The following is a 25,854-nucleotide window of genomic DNA, read 5'->3' as shown; positions in this document are numbered from 1 at the left end:
GGGGAGGGTGGAGAGATGGCGAGAGGTTCGCTTTGGGGTGGGGGGCCGGGGCGCAGATCGTCAGCTACAGGAGCCACTCCAGTAAACACGGCCGGCTGGGGCAAGGGCAGGCAGGCGGCGCGCGCAGAACGCGCGGCCCCGGCACCTCCTCCAATACCTGTCGGAGCCTGCACGCGCCGGCCGCCCGGGCGCTCGGGGGCGGAGCGTGCCAACCCGCGCTCGGGGGCGGGCTTTGGCGTGGGCGGGGCCCTCAGTGATTGGGCGCGGCCAGTGAGTCTCCAGCCCGAGCGGAGCTGCTTGGCCCCGCAGGTTTCACTTCGCTCCGCGCAGCCTCCAGGTCTCCGGCTAGTCTGAGTTCTTGGTACCGCGAGGCCGCCAAACACCGCAGACTCCCTATTTTCACGAGCCTCGAGTGCATCCAGTCCCATAGCGAACAACATCGCCTCGGATTGCTCGGTTCGCCCCGCTCCCACCGCCACCGCCTCGGCGCCCTTCCCCTGGCCCGCGTCCCCCCAATGTCTGACTCTGACTCTCGGACTGAGAAACGCAAGGTAAAGAGCTCCCTACTCCCGGGGAGAGGGCTGGGGACGCAGGGAAGACTGGCGTTGGAGCTTGCACGACACCTCCTGCTCGCTTTCCCGCGCACGTGCAGGCAGGAACGCTCGGATCCGTTCCGCGGGTCCCGGAGCGGGAGGTGGCGATCCGTGCGGACTGGATTTCCTCCCCAGTGCCCCCACTCCCGCCCGGAGAAACACACGTTGGGGATGGGTCGGTGGAGCGGCTTGGCCTGAGGGCGGTTTCTAGCCAGGATGCCTAGCGCAGGAATAGGGATGGGAGTGGAGGGGAAGCGCCTTAGGGAAGGCTGGGAGAGGGGAACCCGTGGGTTCTTAAGCGGGCCGGAGAGCTCGGTGCCGATTCCGCGGTACTGGGCTGCGCTCTGTGCCGGGAAGTCACATCGCCCGCCGGCCCTTGACACCCCCAGTTCTGCAGCGGCGCGGGTGCAGCGGGTCTGGCGTCTGGACTTCTCGGGCGTTCAGGCCAGTAGCGGAGAATTTGCGGAACTGTCGTGGTGATTTAAACCGATGAGACTCGGCTTTTCCCTTTACTCAGTTCAGGCCAAGGTTTGGGGAGCTGCTACATTCGCGCTGTCGGACATGTCTGAGGTCCCCGCCCGGTGGGCTGGCACCCTGTACACGCTGCCAGCGCGAAACACCAAGAGTCTCCTGCTACGGCCGGGACTGAGTTGCACAGCAGAATCTGTTCCGGTGGTGGGACTGGGCTGTTCCGGCGATTCGGGGTGGGGGTAGGGGGGCGCCCAAGTGCACCCCGAACCGATCGCAGTGCTAGCTGGTAATGGTGCATCGGGAGCGTGTGAGTCGGGTGTAGCGCTAGTAGTAGTGGCCAGGCGCCGAGAGTGGGCGGTGTGTGGGGGTGGGGGCTGCATTGGAATTGTCGCCCGCCGAAGCTCGGGTTGCGCGCCGATCTGCGCTCCCGACCCCAGTGCTGGCCGCTCTGATTTGTTCGGTGTCCGCGGCGCACGGGCGGGAGAGGAGAGGAAGTTGGAGGATGAAAGGTGCAGCAGCTTGGAAGGGGGACCGCAGGGGTGCGGATCTAGGCATACTTGGCGGCCGGCGACCTGGACTCGGGAGTCCGGGGGCTGGCCCTGCGAACCCGTGCTTTGTCTCCAGGTGGCCAGCTCTCTGGCGCGGCGGGAACTGCTTAGGGCGGACGCGAGGGTGCCGACGGGCACTAGGGGTGGGACGTGACGGCGGAGTCAAGTCAGCCCGGGGATCCCTGAAGTTCCCCACCGCACCCCACCCGACCCCGCCCCGCGCAACCCCCCTGTCTCGGCGGGGCTCGCGCGGCTGCTGCGTTCGGAGGCGAGTTTGTCAACAATCGCCTCGCCTTTGGCGGCCTGACCCGTAGGCGCCGCCCCCGGCGCGGCCGGCGATTGGCTGCGGCGGGGAGCGACCGCGAGCGGGCCAATTGGGAGCGCGGGCACCCGGCGCCAGCGGCGCGGGGAGGTCGGCGGTGCCGGCGGCGGCGGGCGCAGTGCGCGAGGGGAGGAGCGGGAGGAGGCGGAGGATGTTCCCGGCGGCGGCGGCGGCGGCAGCGGCGGCGGCGGCGGCCGGGGCAGCGCGGGCCAGAGGCAGGGCTCACAGAGCCCTCGGCTGCCCGGCGGAGCGCGGCGGCGGGCGGACGGCCACTTGCAGTCTCTGCGCGGCGCCAGGTGCTCGGGAGGCGAGTCCCCAGCTTTGTCTCCCGCGCTGCCTTCGTGGTCACGCTCAGGGGACTCCGGGTCGGCGAAGGGCGCGGGCCGGGCGCCGCGGGACCCGGGCCCGGACTCGACGCTCGGAAGGGAAGGGACGGATGTAAGTTTCGAGCCGATGGTTTGGAAAGGAGAGGGTCCTTGGGAGGTGAAGGCTCTGCGCGTCCGTGGGGCGCCCCGCTTGCCGAGTGACTTGTGGATTCTGCAGGAGACTCCCGGGCCCGGCTTTGGGAACTCCCTACCCCCCACCCCGAGCCCCCGCATTTGGAGCGGTGCAATCCGGAGAAGTGTGGTCCGGCTCCGTGCGGCGCGCTGCCCCCAGCAGTAGAAGCGGGCGGTCCTGCAAGGCGGAGAGCGCGTAGCCGGGCCGAGCAGCGCTCCGAGTTACAAACTCTATTGTGACGCACTTACTACGACTGACGGCCCTTGCCAAACCTTCCCCAGACTTGCTGCCCTCAGCACTTTCGGCAGAACAATGGGGCCGGAGCGGGGAACACGGCCAGCCGCCTGCAATCGCTGCCTCTGCGCTGGCTCCCTTGCTAGGGTGCAGAATCGGGTCCCAGAAAAGCAGAACCCGCGGGGAGTTTCTGCTTGCAAGTTGGCCCGAGCCGAGAGCCCATATGGACGGGCTTTGGGAGCCGAGTTGCGCTGCGTAACGCGCGCGCATCGCTGTGCGTGCCTTACAGCACAAGTCCCACGAGTAATTGACATTGTTACTGTTTTGTGCAGTAGCCAGAAGTTGAGCGCCCTCCCCCGCCGCCCCCCAAATGCACGCGCGCGCGCGCACACACACACACACACACACACATACACATACACAGATACACAAACACACCCTGGCCACGATGCCTTTGTTGTTTTAGTTGTAATTAGTTGTTTTAGTTGTATGCCTTTTGGAAAGATTGTCAGGAGGAGGAAAGGAAATAATGGTTCCGAAGGGTTTGGGAATTGGCTTAAGAGTTTTCAGGAGGTGAACCTTCGTGAATTGAGTTCGTTCCTGTCATTCTTCTCCTTACTTGCTGAAAGTAACTGCAGTTTTTATTTTATTTGCAGAAAAAAAGACCAAATGGCAAAGCAACCTTCCGATGTAAGTTCTGAGTGTGACAGAGAAGGGGGACAGTTGCAGCCTGCTGAGAGGCCCCCCCAGCTCAGGCCTGGGGCCCCGACCTCTCTCCAGACAGAGCCGCAAGGTAATCACGAAGGAGGCGAAGGGGACCGCTGCCTGCAAGGCAGCCCTCAGGGCCCACTGGCCCCGTCAGCCAGCCCAGGCCCTTTTGCGACCAGATCCCCGCTTTTCATCTTCGTGAGAAGATCTTCCCTGCTGTCTCGATCCTCCAGTGGGTATTTCTCTTTTGACACAGACAGGAGCCCGGCACCCATGAGTTGTGACAAGTCAACGCAAACCCCAAGCCCTCCTTGCCAGGCCTTCAACCATTATCTGAGTGCAATGGGTAAGCAATGCCCGGGTAAGAGGCTCCAGGCTCAGGACTTGCTTGTTGCAGGTGGTGGGTAGCATTTAGAGCCCCCCCCCATGTGAATTATTTTACTGAGTTCTTTCATACTCGGATGAGCATAAAGGGTGTACCAAATAAAAACACACCAACATTTCCCTTTTCCTTGACACTGAGTTCCATGAAGCTTTGAAGTCTGAGTGTCAGCCTATTGGTCAGGTAAAGCCAGAATCCCTGCTACCAATATTAAGGTGAATTGCCATGGCAGGTTGGCCTAACCACTAAGATTTACATATTATTGACACTGTGCTTGAAAGAGGCTCGGTCATTTATAGTAGGGAGTCACTGTGGGAAAAAATGAAACAAATCTATTCTTTTCAAACATGATATTGAGATAAAACCAAATTTCTTTGTGCGTAAAGGAGTAGCATCAACATAGATGATATTGGTTTGTTTTCTACTCAAGATTCCTCCATGAGCCTGTTTTGTTTGCTCAGAGGATTTGGATGGAGCACTAAAATGATTAGGTTGTAAACTTGATTTTTTCAGGACTAAAAACACTTCTTTGGTCTGTGTCAGGAGTGGCCAATAGGAGTGGCTGGAAAATTCTGGCCCGTGCCATCAGGACCTTAGCGGGTTGCATGAGGGTAGCACCAGTCGTGATTGAAGTGGGTGGACTTTTAGTTGGTAGTTTTTTATCCTAATCAGGTTAATCCAAAAATGTGGGTTTTAAAACCAAACCATTTAACAATGCCAAAACAATTGGCATGTAAACCTTGATAGCTAGTATAGAAGGAATCACTATTTTGATTGTATAATTCTAGAGATCCTCTCCCCTTCCCACTCATGGAAGTTTTTGTCTGGATCAGAACTCCCCAGAATCCCGCTCACCCTTTGTTTACAGTAACCCAGCAATAATGAGGTGGAAGCAAGTTGTAACCTCGTCATTGAAGATACGTACTACACATTCTTCTAAAATGTACTGATTCTTAATTGTGCCAGATTCTAACACATAAGGCCATCAGAGTAGACACATGACTGTGGGAACACAGTGACAAATCTTTTAGCTGCAAATGCTCTAAGACCCTGTCATAATTTGTTGGTATTTACTCCTTCTACTGGTGGCTCACAGTTGAATGTGGTCTGATTTACACAGATGACAGCCCCAGTGTCCATGTTAAAGCTTCAGTGAGGTACACCCTGCAGGTCTGTCCTTGAAGTACAGAATTAGAATCTCAGCTGATCGTTGCTTAGAAATGACAACGACACCATTAACTTCACTTTTTGACTCCTGACAAATGCTAAGAGATCATTTCTTCAGGGAAAGAAGCTGGACTAATTGTTTTAGTTACTACTCTTGATGCTGCTGTCAAGCCTTAGAAGATCTTGATGCTTATATACATTTTCTGCCCAAGAAAATAACTTCCAAAGTAAATTAGTCATAGCATTACTAAATGAATTAATAGGGCTTTATAGTGTTTATTTTTAAAAATCTATGTACTTTAAAGATCATCTGGATTCTACTAAAGATTTTCACTGCACACCTATGTATCAATGCTACAGGTAGTTTAATTCATAGAAATAGCTTCTCCTTCCCTGTTAACCAGCAATATATTTCACAAATGGGTGGGGTTTGGGGTGGGGATTTGGGTTTTGTTTGTTTGTTTTATGTAACGTCAGACATGGCTGCCTTTTTGGTGATAGTATTTAGCTGGGTAATTGTGGTTATTTGCAATGAGCTTTAGAGACAACAGTTCTAAATTATTGACTAAAGTTATAGTTATGCCTGTGAAGTAATGAACCTTGAAATCTAATTTTAGAGTATTAGTTGTATTCTAGTAGATTGGTTAAATGCCTAAGGTTGAATATTACGTATTTGAAGTTAATGAACCAAGGTAAGTTTTTAGCATTATCTTCTTGGGACATTAATTTGGGCAGAGGACGAATTGGGAGTGGGGGAAGATAGAGATATATAGCAAGAGCGCACTTAGATAGGAATTTAAATAATAAAATTTACGATTGGTGTAGTCCATAAGTTTTCCTGATCAGACTTAAAATCTTAGGTCCTAAAGGCCAATAAAATGCTGAGCTTATATTTTGATTTTATTCTTTTTGACTCCGCTTAGTTTTTCTTACTCAACTCTCTCCATTAAGGTCTTCAATGAAGCTTTTGACAGTTTATTGCAAAATTCATTTTTCACAAAGAAGGCTTTATGATCAGTTTCACCCCGTGCAATACCAGTGTGAGGTTATGAAGAGGCCCTCCTTAGCCAGGGGCTTGTTTATCTACAAAATAGTTTTCTGCTCAGCATCTTGGGGTTGAAGACAGTGGTGTCTTGAAGTTTTGTTCTTTCTTGCCTGTGTTATACTGAGAAAGTAAATCTTCGGCTGGGGTGGGCAGCTCTGAGAAGCTTGTATAGAAGCATCTTCATCTTTTCCTTAGTAACCCAAGGGCCCTCAATGTTATTTTTCAAAGAATAGTTTACTTATCCATGGCAGTTTTTTCACTTGAACCAAATTTGAATTTTTTTAGAGCCTGGAGAAATGTTTCTCATGTCTTTTAAGAGTTTACTCAAAAATCAGAATGAGGGGCTGGAGCAGGTAGGGCGTTTGCCTTGTACATGGCCAACCCGGGTTCGATTCCCAGCATCCCATATGGTCCCCCGAGCACCGCCAGGAGTAATTCCTGAGGCACAGCCAGGAGTAACCCCTGAGCATATCCGGGTATAACCCAAAAAGAAGGGGAAAAAAAATCAGAATGATGTGTTCATTTGCTGAGTTCTTTCCGCTGTGTTTATGCTGTATGTGATTCCACGGCAAGGTTCCGTTCATTTTAATGCTTGGAAGATAGAGTAGAAACAGTTGGAAATGAGAATTGAGTTGCTCGGATATAGGTGAATGTTAGTCATTGGTAACTCCCATATCATTTGGCTAAAAGTCTTAAGCTCTGTCCGTGGTCCTTGGCACACCAGGAATTCACAGTAGGGGATAGGGGGGCATTCCTTGGTTTTTCTCTTGGCAAACTTCAGTGTCTTGTTTAACCCTTCTCTCCTACATAGAAATTGTCTGAGTCCTTTTAGTGTGTGAGCCCTGGAGGGTGGTATGAGCTTCTACAAGTCCTAAAGAGTTCCCGACTAAGAGGAGATGCCAAGTCAACTTTGCTCTTCTGTAGAGTGATGGGGTTGGGGGTGAGGGGGTGTCAGTATTCAAGTCCAGTGATTTAGGGCTGCTTGGGGCCATCAGAGTCACCCCATATGAGTATTCAGGCCAATAGGACCATGCCTGGCAGTACTGGAGACCACGCGGTGCCAGGGGATGGCATTTGGACACTCCACACACAAAGCTTATGTTCCAGCCCTTTGAGTTGTCTTCCTCAACACCTGTGCAATGATTTTTTTCACTGGAAGATTCCAGATTAGTCTGGCCGTCAGGAAATCACCCTGCCACTTAGGATCTTTAATTTCTTGGTTCTCGAGGTAAAGTTAGTGACAGGGAACCTCAGCAGCAGCCCACCAGGGAAGTCACACGTGGGTACCGAGGGCATGCAGTGACCCTGGTTCCGTCTGAAATGTGCTCTCAGTGGCAGTGAGCGCTGGGCTTGAAGACTAAGCACATCAGAAAAAGGGTATAAAATAGCTCAGGCGTGTTCATGTAAATTATGCTGAAGTATTCTGCTTATGTTGAATAAAAACAGATATGCTTCCTTATCATGAAATCCTCATAAAATGTATCACTTAACCATTTGTAAGTGTTAGATTCAACCATATCAAGTATATTCACATTGCTGTGCAGCCGTTTCCCAGAACGTGCTCATCCTGCAAAATGAAAACTCTCCGTGTTTAACAGCTCCCCCCAGCCCCACCCCTGTCTCCTGACTGTCACCTTGCTGCTCTCTGTCAGATTTGGGTGGGCCTAGGTACCTCGTTTAGACAGTCTTTTTGTGAGGGACTTTCTCCACTTAGGGTGACGTCCTCAAGGTTCACCCCTGTTGTAATCCATGTCTGAATTTCTTCTCTTTAGGCTGAAGAACATCTCGTTGCACAGATGTTTTTGCTACGTTTCCATTTCTCTGTCCCCACACCCGTGGATTCTGGGTGGCTCCCAGCCGCTGTCTGTTGCAGAAGATGCTCTTGGGAAAATGGGTTTGCATCCTTTTGCTCAGGTTCTGTCTCAGGACTTTTTGGGATCTCTGCCGGTGCAGGGTTGCCGGGTTGCAGGGTGGTTCTGCTATCACATGGGAGGGAGCCCCCACTGCGCTGCACAGGAACCGCACCATTCACCGTTTCCACAGTCTATGTCTGTGTCTGACTCCACCTCCTCACCCGTGTGCCATGGGGGAGTGCCTCCTTACAGGTTTTTATTTGCATTTCCCTGGGGGTGGTTCAGGTGCAGCATCTTTTCATGGGTCTGTTTGACCATCACATAAAATATCTCATGGATTTAAAAATAATTTTTTTAAGTGTGGCTGCTAAAGAAGCTTAGACCAGTTGACTGGCATTGTATTCTCACTGGGTAAACTGGCCAGGCAGATGGAGGGACTGGGACCCAGGCCAGGCCTCTCCTGCCTCACAGCCCCCTCGTTCCTTTGGAGCTGTGCTTCTTGCCCTGGTGACTGGAGAGTGAGCAGGGAGTCGGGTCTTGGAAGCGTCTCCTGCATTCAGTGACCCGCATGCGCAGCTCCGTCCTCCAGGCAGACCTCGTCAGCCTCCAGGCTACAACTCACTTTGGAAAAGGAGAGGTAGGGGTGTTGGGGTCCCTTACAGCTCTCCCTAATGCTGCCCCAGAGCCTAACTAAATGGACTTGTCTTTTCTGAGGACCCAATTCTGCCTTTAAGTCCCAGTGTCACTTATTTGGAAATCAGGAAAAACATGCATGGGCTTCTTTTCACACAACCGGATCCCCTCACCACTCACCCACGGTGCTGTGGGAAGGGCCTGGCTTTCCATGTGGGGTGCTAAAAACCCCCTTCGCAGGACGGATGGCTGCCACTTTCCCCGGGTTGCAGGGATCTGGCACAGCGGGTTCTCGGGGAGGCTTGCTGCCTTGCTGTGTGACACACACTCTCTCCTGGCACCTCTTAGTGTAGCTGCCAGTTAGAGAGCTGAAGGGCCGTAGCTCCCAGGCATGTGGGCACGGCCTCCCTTCAGCCCCCAGCAGTGCCACAGGGCTGAGGGCATCTTGACTAGGCTCTCCTGTGAGCAGGAGTTTCCAATTCTGCTGCAAGGGCCCAGAGGAGAGTTGTAGGGCTGTGTGGTAATTAGGGCTTTGAAGAAGCTTCCTGTTGGCCAGTGTTCAGACTCTAGATCATCAGCAATGGGCAAGACATTGATTTCCTCCAAATTTTAGTCAGTGTTTGGTATTATCTCTTTAATTTAGACATTTTGGAATTTGGACAAAGACCAGGGAGACGTACCTGCTCCCCCCTCCCCCCCAACACACATATCACCACCACCACCACCACTTCACACACACACACACACACACACACACACACACACACACACACACACACACACACACACACTTCTGTTCTTGGCAGCGTGGGGTCAGGTGGTTCAGTGTTCGGTGTGAGGGTCTAAGAACGTAGGGCCTCCAGGGCTGCGTCAGCTAATGCTTGGAGGACCAGGTGGTGTAGGGAATCGGACTCAGGTTGTGCTCATGCTGGACATGTGTACTAAGTGCTGTGCTGTCAGGCTCATCTTTAAGCTATTTTGACATGTGTGTTATCTCCGTCTTTATTTTGATTTGCCCTTTTCTCTGATGTCTAGGATACTTGTGTGTTTGTTTGCATCCTTAGTGAAGCCGTTCTTTTGGTCTCTTGCATATTTTCTGAGTGGATTATATGTGTTTTTTACTCAAGTTTTTTGAGTCCTTGCTCATTTTCTCAGTGGGTTATGTGGTGTTCTTATTCTAGTTTTGAGCCCTAGGCCTTTGTCAGATACGTGATACTTTCTCCTTGAACATCTCTTCTTAGCCTCTCTTCTTTGTTTGTTTTGAGGTCACACTTGGCAGTGTTCAGGGCCTATTCTTGGCCCTGTATTCAGGCATCACACACCTGTTGGGACTCAGAGGACCACATGTAGTACTGGGACCAAATCTGAGTTCGGTCACATGCAAGAACCCTGCCCACTGTACTAACTCTCCAGCCCAATCATCCTCTTAGTTTATTTGAACAGAAAGTTTAAATTCTCATTAAGCACAGTTCTTTATTGTTCCTACGTCCCAGTGGTTTTCACTGTGAAGTTTTATAATTCTTCTAAAATGTTTGATATTATTTAATTTTGCGTTTAGATTTATATATGCATTTAAATTTATACGTTTTGGCTTGTATTCACCTGTGTGTATGCTGTGAGGTTTAGATCAGTGTTATTTTCTTTTACTCTGGGTAATCAATTGTCCTGACACTGAGAAAGTGATTCTGTTTCCATTGGATTGCTTTGACTCCTTGGTCGAAGATCAATCTCTGTTTCGGTGGGTTTGTTTCTAATGCTCTGCTGTCTTCCTTTGAGCTCTGTCTCTCTCCCTCTGCCAGTACCACACTTCCCTGATGCTTGTACTTAGACTCAGCTAGAGAAGTGAGTAGACTTGTTCTTCAGTCTTTATTTCCCCTTCCGAACATGATTCAGTCTCTTCCATTCCTGTATAACTCTCTAAAACTTCAAAGGCTTGGACGGTCGAGATTCTGCAAATGGGAAGTTTTCTATTTCCCTTGCTGAAATGTGTGCTCTTCTCACCTGATTTTGTTGACTAAAACTTGGAGCAATGTTGAATAGAAAGCATCAGAGCATATCCTCACCCCTAATCTGTCCTAAGTATGGGGCTCACGATAGACACCGTACAGCTGCTCTTTGAGAAGATGAGATGGTTTCTCTTTGCTCATAGATCATTGGTCTATGCTCACAGATGATCTCTAAAATGCTCACTTTGCATCACTTGCTATCTTGCGACATATCTTAGCCTGTTGAAAATGGTGCATTACATTGATTTTCTTTGCTAATTTTCATTGTATGCCTGGTGTCTACTTGGCTTATTAATCTTTTTATACATTGCTGGATTGAATTTGTTCATATTTTTTGAGGCTATTTCTGTACAAGTTCATGAGATATATTCATTTATTATTGTATAATAATAATACATTTTTATTGTATCATAATATATCCATAGTGGATATATTCATCCATTACTGATTTTGAAATGAGGCCTTAACTCTCTGTGAGGAAGTACTTCTTTTATTTCCTTTATTTCCTGGAAGATACTGTGTAAAACTGGTATTTTTTTTAGACTCTTGCCTATATTTGAAGTTCTTTTTTAAATTTTATTTTTCATAAAGTCATACCCAATTATTGATTACATTCAATATTTTTACACCAATTCCACCACCGTTACACCTTCCCACCTCCATTATTTTGAATTTTGCCACCACCACTCAAGCGTGTCTCACAGGCAGACGCTAGATAATTTATTTTGTATTGCTTGTTATGTATGGCATGAGATGTCGAGTGGCTGTGCACTCCTAGAATTCTAAAATTTTAAATAATTGGGGTCCGGAGACATCTCTGCATCAAGCTGCTTGGTTCTGAGATTCATTTGTGCACCTCAGGATCATGACCATTATTGCACTTAAATAGCACCTGGAGGCAGTTGGTGGCTGTGATAGCCAGGACACTGAAGGGGCAGGGAGATAGGAAGGACCTGCCAGTCCCCATCCCTTGAGGCCTGGAGTTTTCAGTCACTGGTCCTGCATACCTGGGTTTTTCATTGGGTTCTGGAGGTTTGTAGCCCAAAATTGGAATTCTTTTTGAAGTTTGAAAGAAACATTTAATGAAGTTATCTAAACTGGGAGATTTCTTTTTTGGTTGCTTTAACAATTACAAATTAAATATAGGACTACTCATTTTCTATTTCATCTTGCTTGAATTTTGGTCAAGTTTTTAATTTTCAGAGAATTAGTCTTTTTCCCTCTAATTTCTTGAATTTGAGTATTTAAATTGTGTTTATTGTTCCCTAGTTCTTTAAAATGGATGCAGAAAATATTGATAGCTGGATTCATTCTTCATATTGGTGGTCTAGTCTTTTATTGTTACTGTGTTTATTAGTCTTCTAGCGGCTTATCAGTTTTATCTCTGAAGCCAACTCTTTGTTTCATAGATTTTGGTCCATAGTTTTCCTGTTTTCAGTTGCGTTGTTTATTATTTACTTCTGTTTTCTCTGTGTTTATTTTCCTTGTCCAAGTTGAGGTAGAATGTTTTGAGTCCTTTCCTCTTTTTGCTGTGAGCATTCAAAGAGGTAAATTTCCCTTGGGGGTGGGGGTCTGCTTTGGTTGCATCATACATGCTGCATCTGTGAATGGTGCTTTCATTTTCATTCAACTATTGCTTTTTTTGATTGTTTCTTTTAACACTTCCTCTTTGACTCTAGGTTATTTAGAAGTGTGCCTCATTATTTACAAATGAGTGGACTTTGTTTCTGTTATTGTTTTCTTGTTTGATTCCATTGTACTCTGAGAATAGACTGCATGATTTCAATTCTTTGCAGTTTGTGTTTTGAGGTTTGTGTTTTGGCTCAATTTATCATCTATTTTGGCAAGCAGTCCACAGATAATTTGGAGGGAAAAAAATCTATCCCTTTGTTGTAGTAGAGGGTGTGTGTGTGTGTGTGTGTGTGTGTGTGTGTGTGTGTGTAACCAGTCTTTTCCAAAGTGGGTGTTACCTCTCTCTGGGAGGCTTAGTAGCACTGGAACGATGGGAGTGGTAGACTCAGGTATGGTTGAAGGTTCTTTGCTTATTGAAGGCAGATTTTTTTTAGGGTGCCCCAAGTAATTTTTCTGAAAGGGGCAAGGGCCCTTTCAGAAAAGGCCAAGTAAGTTTGGGAACCACTGAATTAAAACTTGTTGGTTAAATTGTATCATTCAGGTATCTTATATCCCTATTGATTTTTTTCTTTTGTAGTTTTGACAGTTGTTGAGAATGGGGTGTTTAAATTTTCAACTATATAGTTTTTAAAAATCTGTTCCTTTTTCAGATCTTGTGTGTTTGGAAACTTGGTGGTTTGTTTTTACTCATTTAGAATTTTTAAACTTTCTTGCTGGATTGAGCTCTTTATTGTTGCTGTAAAGCCCCACTAATGTGCATTTTTTCTGTCTTTTCATGTCAGCCTTTATAGGTTGTATTTGAAGCAAGAGTTTGTTGGTTTTCTCTTTTTCTTTTTTCCTTTTTGAGAATGTTTCTTAAGATAATATTCTTTCACTGTTACACCAAATCTGTGTTTCGATGGTTGTTGAGACCTGTTGCATTTAAGGTAATTGTTGGTAAGTCAGGGTTTACGATCTGCCATAAGTTTTTTTTCTCTTTAGTTGCTCTTTTCCTTTTTTTCTTTGTTGTTTGGTTTTGTTGTTGTTTTCATTTTTGTTTTCTTCTGTTTCGGTTTGGGGGCCAGACCTGGCAGTGCTCAGGGATCAGTCCTGGGAGAGCATATGTGGTTTTGGGGATTGACATGTGTCAGCTTCATGTGATGCAAAGGCCCAACCTGCTGTACTATTTCTTCAGTCCTGGTTGTGATTTTTAACTTTACAGTGAGTGTGGGTTCTATCTTGATTTATTATTGTATTTGAAAATGCATTATTCTGTTAGGCTGGACTGATAGTTTGGCAGGGAGGGCACTTACCTTTCACAGAGCCAACCCGGATTCCATCTAAGGCAATTCCATATGGCCCCCGAGCACGAGCGGGAGTGATTCCTGAGGGGAGAGCCAGGAGTAACCCTGTCCTTTCACTTCAGCAAATATAGGTTGTATTTGAAACAAGGTTTTGTTGGTTTTCTTTTCTTTCTTTCTATGTCTTAAGATAATATCCTTTCACTGTTACACCTGTCACAACGGTGCATTGCTCATTGTGGCCCCAAACAAAATGTATTATTCTGTATGATTTTTTGTAGGGGCTGTTCTAGGTATTGCAATATATACTGCATTGTTTTCTGATCTGTTGATTTTATCATCAGGATCTGATGGTGTCAGCTTTCGAGCAGGCGCCTTCCTCTTCTGCCCCACTTACATGTATAGTCATGACTATTTCTCTGTAAGCATCGAGGATCCTCTCAGATAATGTTAGAGTTGTGTGTGTGCTTTCTGCCATCATGTATCATTTCAATTCACAGGTAGACTAGCTTATATAGCCCTGTGTTTCTTCATTCTAGCACCCCTTCATTTTTTGAGGTTCAAAGCCATTTGTAACTGCCTATTCTTTCTTGATAGGCCTAGCAACAGTCCTGTTAGTTCTCTTTTGTCTAAGGATGTCCTTATTCCTTTCAATCTGGATGACTGTTTTTACTATGTATAGAGAGAACAGCTCACACCTTCTTCCCTCCTACCCCTGCTAAGTTGTTGGAGATACACTCCCTCCACTTCCTTCTAATCCTCATGGTCTCAGACAAGCAGTCTGCTGTCCTTTTGCTCCGCCTTTGCCTGTCTGTCTGTGTTCTTGCATGCTGCCTGACTGCTCTGGGTGCTTTTGTCCTTTGTCTTTTAGTTTCCGAAAGTTCAATGGAACCTGGAAAGGGGAAAGTGGTGGCACGCTGACTCACTCTTCTTGACTGTTTCTTACTTAATATGGGGCCGGAGTCGTTTTTCCTTCATTCTATGTGGGATTGGGGGTTCTGCTTACTGCTGGGCCCTGTGAAGGCCACCCTGGACAGGAAAGTGCATCATTTGCTTCCACCGGGCGGGAGGCCGACCAGATTCTTGAGCTCTCCCTCCAGCACTGCTCTGAACAGGTGATAAGGTTTGCACTAGCTTTTTCTTTTCACAGCAGGGACTGGGCAATCAGCTCTTCTCTGACCTGCTCACACTAGTTGGCAATATCAGACAGCCTCTCAGACACTTAATGCTGAATCAGTTCAGATAGACAGATCTTGTCAGAAATGCTTTCTGCTGTGAGGTCACCCTTTCTCATTCCTTGGGCTCTGGCAGCAGGATTTCCCGGAACATTTCTTTCTGCTCCTGGTGGAACCACCTATTGGTGGCCTCTGCAGGACCATGCCTGAGCTATGTGGGAGTTAATGAGGAAAGCAGGGATGGAAAACACATACATGGGTACACACTCATACCCATTATTTCTCAGGTCCTCATGCGTGTGCACGCACACACACACATTCTCAAGTCTCCATGTAAACACACACACACACACACACACACACACACACACACACCATCCTCAGGTCCTCAGGCAAACCCACCTTTTTCTTTTCCCTTGCAGTGGTTCAGTGGTCGCTTGCTTACTATTTCATGTCAAGTGGGTTTAGTTGTAAAAGGAAAGCCGACTGGGCTATGTTTTTGGAACTAGAAAGCAGTATCATTGTTTATTTATGATGTGTTGATTGGCTCTGGCCTCAGAGTGCCAAGTCTTTTAGAAATCCTCCTTCATTCTCAGTTCTTACTCTATGTGAAGTAATAGACTTTTCATGTTAGGAAAGGTTTGGCAGCAATTCTAACCTCCTTTTCTGATCATTGCAGTATCTGTCGTTGTAACTCCCGTGTATGGGACCTGGTGGTGTGGCCATAGAGTTGTACTCTCGGCCGCTCTCCAGCACAACACCTGAAAGCCCAGCAGTTCAAGTCTGATTCCACATGCCATAAGGGAGCTTTCACTGAAGAGTAAGTCCTGTAGTTCTGTAGGATGGGACTCTAGGGCAGGAAGGCAGAGAGTGATCATCCTTTAGTTTGACTTGTTATATATTTTAGGTTGGTCTTGCTCCTGTGCTTGGGGGCAGTAAGCTCTTCTCTCAGCCACCCTGTCTTTCTGTCTCTGTCTCTCTCTGTCCCCCAGCCCCTGCAGTCACAGAGCAGAGCTCACTGTAGTTCCTTTCTTTTGAAGGGACCCCCCCCCCCAGCAAAATGGAAAGCCCAGGAGGTGGATGACATTATTAATATAATAATATAACCACATATTACTCCATCTCACGTGGGAAAAAATTGGTTTTTATGCATCCATTTTAGCTACATGCTGTTAAGATTCATGGTATAGGAAATGTATCCTTTCTAGGTGGAAAATGGTTAAAGATTATGGATAGTGTCTCATGTCTTAGTCTGTTTGTGCTATGACAGCAGAAATAACCTTGAAACCAGAGGCTTAAACAACACAGATTTCTTTTCATTTTCTTTTGATTCCCAGCATCCCACCTGGCTGCCTCCCCTTTCCCTCTCAGACTGCACTGCCAGGTTCAGGGGGATGCTTAGGCAGCCCAGTGCGCCTACGCTCCCATACCTCTGAGGCCCAGAACCTAAGCGGCACCGGCTCAGAGCCTGGAGGCTCCTTCCTCCTGCCCCTGTAGCCTGCAGGGGACTCAGCACAGCTGCGCCCATGTGGTCTTTCCTGACTTTGCCTAGAGAGGCCTTTGTATTTATTTATTTATTTATTTATTTATTTATTTATTTGCTTGTTTGTTTGTTTATTTATTAAAGTGAGTCCTTTTGTTTCAAGCCTTTAGTATCTGTGGAAACACTATTGTGAGTCTATGACCCCCAGGTTCCCAGAACCAGCTAGGAAAAAAATAAATTGGTTCTAGAAACTGGTAGAGAGGGAAGATCTGAATCACCATTGGCCTGCAAAGAGCCTCTGGAGAGACAGGGAAGCCTGCACTGCACGCATCTGTCCATGCCAGGCTTGTGTCATCATCGGGGACACAGTTGTGCAGTATGGCAGACCACCAGCTGTCACTCAGATACTTGGAGAAAGCTGGGGCTTGAGACAATGACATCAGCTCAGCTATTCTTTCTTGCAGTCACAACTTTGCTTTAAACAAACAAAAAAATGAATTGACTGGTTCCTTGATTTAATTGTATGAATATTCATTGGCTGGATAGAAATAGGAGTTTTAAAATTGTCCATGGGGGGAGTGGGGGAGGGGAGGGGGTATTTCCCTGGGGAAATACACTCCTTGGCCATTGTTAATTTAAATGTTGGTGTTTTACTTCTGTGTGTGAGTGACAGGGATGTGCCTCCTTGAAGCTTTCTGCACGGTTGAAAGTGAGCAGTGGGGCTGGAGCGATAGCACAGCGGGTAGGGCGTTTTTGCCTTGCATATGGCCGACCTGGGTTTGATTCCCAGCATCCCATATGGTCCCCTGAGCACGGCCAGGGCTAATTCCTGAGTGCAGAGCCAGGAGTGACCCCTGTGCATCGCTGGGTGTGACCCAAAAAGCCAAAAAAAAAAAAAAAAGAGTAGTGCGAAGAATCAGCGCTAACACCATGTATCTGGATAGGAGAATAAAAATCCCCTTTGTAAAGGGACACCTGGGCCCTTGTGGTTTAAGGCTTTGTGTGGCAGTCCCACTGTCCTGTGGGCCCAGGTTCACTCTGTGTGTCCTCTGTTCTGTGCCCCATGGCTCCTGAATGAAGCTGTGCTCTGAGGGACAGTCATGGAACGGGTGAAGTGGTGGTGGACTTCTTTCTTCCCTGCCGTACGTACCGCTATGCCTGGGCATCCACTGCCTGTGCCCACCTGTTACAGTACCTGCAGGCTGAGCAGAAAGAAGACTCGGGACTCAGTAACAGGTTGAAGCCACCTCTACTGTTGGAGTGATCCTTGAACTCATGTCTCCAGCCCTCGGAACCATGCATAGTACTTGGTTTGGGGTCTTGCTCCTCTTAGCAGTGAAAGAGTTCTTAAGGGGTGTGTGTGTGTGTGTGTGTGTGTGTGTGTGTGTGTGTGTGTGTGTGTGTGTGTGTGTGTGTGTGTGTGTGTGTGTGTGTGTGTGTACCCAACCACATGATGTACGTAACCTTTTAGTCAAGAGAGCTTGTCTATTAAAATTGAAACAATTTAATGATTCTCAATTGAGTTGCTCTGAGCACTCCTCCTCCCCTGCCCCTCCCTCCCACACCCAAAGTATGTCAATGTCCACTTCCAAATCCAGAGCCTAGGGCATTTTCTATCACCCCTGGTCCATGTCATGAGCAGTATGAGACCTGTTCAGAGAAGCCAGTTTAAGTGCAGGGATGTGCTCTTTTGCCTATGAATGTAGCTTTGTGATAGGATCTGAGTGAGCCCAAGGAGATGGCCTTCGTTTGTTGAGTGAGTTTGCATCTCTGGGATAGTTAGGCTGGAGAGAAACTAAAAGAAGATTCAAAAAAATTTTAACAGAAGACGTCTAGAAATGAATTTTGGGTATATACTCTAACCGTATGTAGCACTGTAGCACTGTAGTCCTATTGATTATCGATTTGCTCGAGCGGGCACCAGTAACGTCTCCATTGTGAGACTTGTTGTTACTGTTCCTGGCATATCAGGTATGCCACGGGTTGCTTGCCAGGCTCTGCCGTGTGGGCGGGGTACTCTTGATAGCTTGCTGGGCTCTCCGAGAGGGACAAAGGAATCAACCCGGGTCAGCCCTGTGCAAGGCAAATGCTCTACCTGCTGTGTTATCGCTCCAGACTGCTGCAATTGCTCCAGTCTACTATAACTCCAGACACTCTGACCGTATATAAATTAGTTTTGACCCATTTTTCCTCTTATGAGCTGAAGTCCTACTTTAGAAAGTGTCAACAATTCAAAGAGGGCTTGGTTCGTAGGAGAAACACAAATATTTGTGGGTTTAGAGAGTGTTTGTGTCCGACTTTGCATGAGTGCCTGCAGCTCTCTTTTTTCCCTCACTTGGAACTCACCAGGATGCACCTTTTACATCTTGACTTCGGCTTCAGCTGTGGACCACTGTTGTGGACATTTAATACCACCCACCCTCCATCATTTCTCCTGTTCTCCCTGGCCTACAGGTGTGGAGAAGTTGAAGAATACTGGGCTAGCCCTGATGTTCTCTTTGTACAAAGCCTCCATGTGTTGTGCTCTGGCTCTGTTTCCTCTTCAGTACCTTTTTCTGATAGTCTAGTTTGAAATGTTCACAAGAGTTCCTGCAGGTGACACAGTTCAATGCTGGTCCTTGCGCTGACCCATTGTAGCCCGTGGGACAGGGCCTCAGTGCCATACCTTGAAATAGGAAGGCACTGTAGCAATTCAGTAAGAGGTCGGCACACTGATGGCAGTGTAGAGGTGCGTGGACAATGACCTGCATGGAATTAGAGCAACCCCTGGTTAATTTGTATTTGCCAGTGGATTTATAGGTACAACCCCGTCTTCCCCGTGATCCTTTCTCCTATTATATAACCCACTGAGCAACAGAGCTGGACCTCCGTCCATGTCTCGGAAGGAAGAGCTCTGAGAGACCAGAATTCTGTCTAGATATCTTCCCTGTGCTAGGTCTGACTGGTTTTCATTTTCTTCCCGTAGAAGAGTATATTGATCACTTTATATAATTGTGTCCTGTCTGTGTGGTGCAGACGTTGGTTGGTAGCTTAATGGCTCTTAATCTGGGCTGGTCAGCGGAGAAAGGGACTTGGGAACCAAGTCTTTCTGATTGTTGATCCTTCCCCTCGTCACTTGCATGCTCCTCTGATCACTGTGGTGTCTTCTATTCTCATCTGATGCAGAGTTTAAGTCCTAGAACCTTTTGTCTACTGTTGTCTTTCCTTCCAACACAGTGGCTGCCGGCTACTGGTGTTTGCCTTGTGTCTGAAAGGGGTGGGGGGCGGGGAGGTGGGTGGTCCCCTTGTAGTCCGCAGTGAGACTGCAGAAGAAAGTAGAGCTTTCCAGATGATAGGTATGTGAATAATTAGAAGATTCAAACACCGATGGATTGCAGCTTTGTGATCTTGTGGAACTGCAGCGGAGGTGTCCAACGTGTTTCTTTTTAGACAACCTCAGTTTCGTATTCTCTTTTTCATAGTCTTGTGAGTAGTGGCGGCTTCCCTTCCTGGCTGAAGCCTTTGCCCCCTGTGTATGAGTGCTTCACTTCAGGCACAGCAGCTACACAGAAGGTTCAGAAGGGAGTGTTTCCATTCCCTCAGCACAAGCCGAGTGGCACGGGGTGTGGAGGGAGGACTGCTGTGCCTTGGGGAACCTGGGCTGCAGCCCTCACATGCTCCCCCTGCAGCCCTCACAGTGCTCCCACTATAGCTCTCACAGTGCTCCTTCCTGCACACCTCCTAGTGGCCTCTTCCTGCTTCATCTCTCCGCAGGCATGAGCTGAGACACTGGCCCTGGAGTAAGCACTGAGCATGGCTGGGTGTGGTCCAAAAACAAAAAGGAAAATAAAAAATAGACCTAGAGAGAGGGTGTGTGTGTGTGTGTGTGTGTGTGTGTGTAAGTATAAGAAGTGGTGTCTGGGAACTGCGAGTTGGAGGGTGAGTCGCACAGATAGGACTTCCTGCAGTAATACTCCTCACTACAGCAGCTGCCCATCTTCCCCTCCAGCTCACCTGGGAATCCTGGACCAGGTAAAACAGACAGATCACCCAGAGAGGTTTGCTTCTTCAGGAAAGTAGCATGCTGGCTGCTTGCTTCCCCTCGGAAGCTGTGACTAACCCTGAGTCAGGTTAGTTTGGAAGGTGCTCACTTTTAAGAGAAGCGGGCCATTGGCTTGAATAAACATCTCAGAATTTTTAAATTTTCCTCTGGGAATGCTGCAGCCGGGGCCACCTGCAGGTTTGTACTTCCTCTGGTTTACAGCTGGAATTCGACTTGGGTTGCTTTTAGCACCCATAGTGAAACAGTACTTCAGAGCAGTGTTTCTGGCTCCCAGCCCCCACCCCCGACCCCTAATATCCCAGGGGAGGGGTTGGAGCGATAGCACAGGGGGTAGGGCATTTGCCTTGCACGCAGCTGACCCAGGTTGGATTCCCAGCATCCTGTATAGTCCCCCAAGCACCGCCAGGAGTAATTCCTGAGTGCATGAGCCAGGAGCCAATGCACACACCCTGTGCATTGCCAGGTGTGACCCAAAAAGATAAAAAAAACAAAAGCAAAAAACCAATATCCCAGGGGAGGAGCATAGGTAAAAATCACATGAGAAGGACACAGGAAGAAAACAAGATCGAAGGAGGCCACAAGCAGGAGAGGGCTGAGGAAAGATCACAGTTCAGAGGGTTCCTTGTGGCTTTGGTTAAATCAGTCACAAAGGGCAGCCTGGGGTGCCAGTATGAGGGGCTTGCCTTCTGCCCGCAGTTCCTGGGAAGTGCCTGTCTACTGTTCTTATTTGCCTGAGATGGTCTGCTGTGTATTTAAAATAAAAACCATTTCCTCTAAGTCAGTCAAACGAGGTCTCTTCGGGGACATAGCAGCCCCCTTTTGGCTCAGAGTTGAGTCAGAGCTTAATTCTTGTTGATCACTACCAAGGTAATCTCAAGTCTGCCCAAGCGTGTATAGGTTGCCGGGCGCCTGAAAATGGTATGGCATGAAGGGTGCCTCGGGATTTTAATTTGCTTTCTGCTTCTGCACTTGATGCTCCAGCAGTTATGTGATGGGAAGTGAGATGGTTACTGCCCTTTGGAATTGAGTGCCAGGAAATGGCATGTGATTTCTGCACAGGTGACTGGTACCCCTAGCACACTTGCCTCCTTGGCTGGCCTCACGCACCACGGGTAGAAATAGAGGTAGTGACTCTCACGCTGTGACCTCAGTTCCTGGGTAGATGCTAGGGGGGAATCAGAAAAACTCAGAAGATTCAGTTTGACTGATATGGGGTTCATAGTGAGTCGGCAGTGGCTGTGTTTTATCCTTCCCCACCTCGCTGGTGGTGCTGCAGAAAACCCTTCTGAAAACCCCAGTTAGATTTCACTGTCAGCCACGTAACCACGGTATTAAGTTTTTCAGTGGTGGCAGGGCCTTTTAAGATCTGAAATTGAGGGTTAGAGCAGTAGCCCAGCAGGTAGAGTACTTGCCTCGCACAGGGCCGACCTGGACCCATTCCAGCCATCACATAGGAACCCCTGAACAGTGCCAGGTGTGGCCACAAAACAAAACAGATACTTGAAATTGCCTTCCAGCTTGGAAAATAGTTAATGTCCCTGAACCATAATAGTCTGCTGAGTGACTAGTGCACATCTTTTAGTGACTTAGAATTTGTTGGCATTGAAAACTGCCCTTCTTCCCCCCACCACCATTCCCAGCTGGTACAGGAAAATGGGTTGGTTTTGTCCCTTGGTATTTTTTTTTTCCCTCTAATTGCTGCTGGTACCAATAAAGTCTGCAGTTCAAAAGTCATTTCTAAGGGTTTTCTGAAAATTCAACTATCAAGTATGCCCTTGACCTGACAAAAGTCAAGTTAAATTTGTGTTAGTGTTTTTGGTTAGGAACCCTGGACCTAGAAGCTTCCCCCAACAATCTGGTGTGTGTGTGTGTGTGTGTGTGTGTGTGTGTGTGTGTGTGTGTGTGTGTGTGTGTGTGTGTGTATCTGTGTCTGTGTTCTATATGTGTGTGTCTATGAGTGTATGCATATGTGTGTGTGTGTGTGTGAGAGAGAGAGAGAGAGAGAGAGAGAGAGAGTCCTTATTGGAAGTGTTATATTCATGCAAAATTGCCAAAGTCAGAAACTTGTTCTTCCTGTATAATAGTGAGTTTCCGTTTTCAGTGAAGACCCAGCTGATTGATCAGGTATCAGTCTTGATGTATGATATTCTCCTTTGATAGAGATCAAATGTAAACCTTAAGTCATCATTTTGTGAGTGGGCTGTGTGAGACTCTAGATGGGACTCTGGCATGAGTGTATTTCCTGAGATTGCACCCCACCCTGATGCCCCAGGAGGCATCTTTAAAAGTCAGTACTATGCCCTCCCCCTGCCCCTTTCAGCATTCATGTACCCCCTTCTCACCACATCATTTCTGGTGCTAAATAGAATAGAATTGTTGGCCAGTGGTGCCATAGGCCTGACTGTCCACTTCTGTCTTGGGTCAGCCTAACTCCACTTGCTTGCTCTGGGAGTTCCTGTGTGACATTGAGACAGCTATGATGATTGTCACCAGCCTTTAACTCATCATAGCACAGGGAAAGGCTCCTCGCTACTACAAGAAGTTATTCTGTCGCTTGAGAAGTCACTGATATTTTTATTTTAAAATGTACTCTGTTGTGGCCAGAGCAAGTACCGCAGGCAGGGTATTTATTTGCCTTGTATGTGGCTGATCCAGGTTTGATCCCTGGTATCTCCTAGGGTCCTCTAGCCCACCAAGAGTGCAGAGCCATGAGTAAGCCCTGAGCACCACCAGGTCTGGCCGAGACACCTGAGTTTAGGCCGCCCTTCTCAGTCTTGGTCAGGCCTGGGAAAGGGAGCTCAGTGGACTCGAACACAGGCTTTTGACAGAGCAGGCACAGGCTTGGTCCTAGCATGGAAGTATTGATGATTAGGTTTGATCAATTCAGAGACTAAGAGTAGTGATTAATCACTCAAAAACACAACTAAGGGGCTAGAGCTATACTACAGTGGGTAGAGCATTTGCCTTGCACCCTGCTGACACGTGTTCCATCCCTGGCACCCCATGTGGTCCTCCAGTAGTAATCCCTGTACAATCCTTGGGTGTGACCAATAAAAAAGCACTCCTCAGGAAAAGACATCCAAACGTTAAAAACTTCAAAAAGCCCCATGATGGCATCAGGGGTGTGGCTTATGGCTGATCATTCACTTTGCCAGTCTGAAGCCCTGAGTTCGGTCCTTGACACTGCCCCCAAAGCCAGATGGTAATATACACTGTACCAGAATAGCTGGTACCGGAGTAGTCTGGAAAAAAATCTGTATGCAACTTAACTGTTCTGTAATGTCTTTAAAAAACCCACCAGAGGACAGTTAGGGGCTTTGCTAAGGATCTGTTGCTAGTGCCACTTGGTATCTGATAAATCCTGTCTAATCCGTTACTGCTGGTTGCTGCAGTTCTCCCAACTCTTTGATGTTTTCCAAACACACTTCTAGGCGCTGAGGCATCTGCTTGGCTTCTCTCTTGTCAGTGTTTCCCAGGGACAGTCTTCAGCAGAGTCGCCATCTGGTACCAGAGCTGGTCTGGGCATCCCACAAGCCCCGCCGGCTCTGGGCTCAGTGTCTGTGGACATGTTCCTATCTCGGCCTTTATTTCAGCCTGCACTTATCGACAGCCCTTTTCTTTCCATAGAAGAAACAGCTGCTTATCTCCTTCCCTGCAAACAGCAGGACAATTATCTCTGACGATGAACAAGTTTAATTTGGCCCCCAGGTTCCATATTCCTCCGTGGTTGCTGGCTGGGTTGATACGTTCGCTGGGTGCCAGTTTTGATAAGCTGACTTCTCGCACTGGCTGGCTCCCTGGCCGCGGCTCACTCAGCTCGTGCCCGCGACACACAGAACCCTCTGAGCCATGTAGGCTTCCTTTGTCCACAGTGGAAACGAATCAGGGGAGTTAGGTTTGTGTTGCGAGAAGCAGAAAGTCTTAAGTTATCTGAACATAGTAGAAACGCGACACTGGGTTGAAATAAAGCGTTTAAACCACAAGAAAGTAAGCTGAGAGGGGAGCAGGATGTGGCCAGAACACGCGGAGAACTGTCTGGCACCTGGGCATTCAGCCTTGTTGGGTAAATTATTATTGAGCATCTCGATTGATTAAATATCAGGTGATTTGCCAAGGATTGTTACAAGTCCGCTGTGTGGCTGGCAGGGTTTCCTTCTTGCTGGCGATCTAGGATGGAAGGCCCTCAAAGACAGTCTCAAGGAGCTTCATGTGGGAGAAGTGAGCGAGGCCTCGGAGCCCGAGAGGTGGGCCAGCTGCTCTGCGGGGTGCTGCCACTCCCCCCTCCCTGTCTGGGCTGTAGGTGGTTTCAGGAAGGTGGCAGGGGACAGCATGCAGCCCCGCAAGGCTTGCACACGTGGGCGGGCTTTTCTAAGAAGGTGCTTCCCCCCCTCCCAGAGTCCATTGCCCCTATGACTGCCCCGAGGCGGGAGGAACTCTTCGCCTCAGGCGTGTGTCAAAGGCAGTAGGCATGACTGGATCCCTGTGGGTGCCTGAATCCTCCTTCAAAGAGCTGTCGGCCCAGGAAGAGGAAGTGAACTAGCCTATCATTACTCTGCATCATCACCTTCGTCCTGAAGTTTTGTTTCCTAGCAATTTGGTCATAGTAACTGTTCCGGTAGTTTGAGGTGTCTTGGGGAGACATGCCTGACCCATCCTAGAAGTTTCCCTGGCCCTAAGCATTTGTGTTCTCCAAGGCCCCTTGCCCCCCCCCACACACACCCTTACCTACACATTCCACACATCCACACAAACCCCTCTACTCACACACACATACACGCCCTCTCACTTCACACACGTGCACACACCTCCATACCACTCCCCTCCCTTCTACATCTCACACACACACCACTCCCCCCACACACACGTCACACATACACACCTCCATACCACATCACACACATGCACCTCTACACCACTCCCCTCCCATTACCCCCCCCCATACTACTATCTCTTTTTTGGTCCCAGATACAAAATTTTTGAATAAAAAAGTAAAATGCAGGAAGTCACAGTCACATTATTGCAAAAATAGATGCTTTTTGTTTGGAGGGCCCATACCTGGCTGTCCTCCATGGTGACTCCTGGCTCTGCATCCAGGGATCACTCCTGGCAGGGCTCAGGGGGTCCTATGGGATGCCTGGTATCCAACCCGGGTTGGCCAAGGCAAGATAATCCTCTTACCCACAACACTACCTCTCTGGCCACTCTGCTCTCTTTTTCTCTCTCTCACTGTATTTGGCCCAGATACAAAAATTTTTAATAAAAAATACAATTCACATTATTGCAAAAGCTGGATTCTTACAGACTTTAAAATACTCTGCTCGAAGCTGGAGTGATAGCACAGCGGGTAGGGCGTTTGCCTTGCACACAGCCAACCCAGGTTCAATTCCCAGCATCCCATATGGTTCCCCAGCACCGCCAGGAGTAATTCCTGAGTGCAGAGCCAGGAGTGACCCCTGTGCATTGCTGGGTGTGACCCGAAAAGAAGAAAAAAAAAAAAATTCTGCTACGCTTAAAATGTCACTGCATGTATGGAAACACATTTGTCCCCGCTTGAACAGAAAATGAACCCCCCCTGCCCCTGCATCGCAACGGAGTCTTCCAGTTACTGACGTGCTGGGAATGTGGAAGTTCTTTTCCTCGTGTTGCTCGGGAAGCTGCATCTTCAGGAGCCGGTGGGGTCTTTAGACTGCCCATGTTTTTAGTCTCCCCACCCACCCCCTCTTTTTTTGGTGGCAGTCATGTGCCTTTTAATGGTCTAATTGCCAACTGGATGAATGTGCTG

The 25,854-nt window shown here is 48.2% G+C and overlaps 1 protein-coding gene across 6 annotated transcripts in view; it reads left to right on the top strand.

Moving 5' to 3' along the window:
- Positions 1-296: 296 nt before the first annotated feature.
- Positions 297-25,854, top strand: part of BCL2L11 (BCL2 like 11) — a 218,406-nt gene continuing 192,848 nt past the window's right edge. Inside the window, exons 1-3 of one of the 6 annotated variants that reach the window (XM_055122243.1) lie at positions 1,843-2,372; positions 3,323-3,720; positions 15,227-15,324. In XM_055122243.1, the coding sequence (XP_054978218.1) occupies positions 2,086-2,372; positions 3,323-3,720; positions 15,227-15,312 (771 nt within the window). In that variant the 5' untranslated portion in view covers positions 1,843-2,085 and the 3' untranslated portion in view covers positions 15,313-15,324. Of the gene's footprint in view, positions 552-1,842; positions 2,373-3,322; positions 3,721-15,226; positions 15,325-25,854 lie in introns of those variants that run through there. The other 5 variants (XM_055122244.1, XM_055122248.1, XM_055122246.1 and 2 more) reach the window with 5 other exon arrangements.

The sequence above is a fragment of the Sorex araneus genome, chromosome X (genome assembly GCF_027595985.1).
Source record: "Sorex araneus isolate mSorAra2 chromosome X, mSorAra2.pri, whole genome shotgun sequence".
NCBI lineage: Eukaryota > Metazoa > Chordata > Mammalia > Eulipotyphla > Soricidae > Sorex > Sorex araneus.
This window is presented reverse-complemented; position numbering and strand designations above follow the sequence as displayed.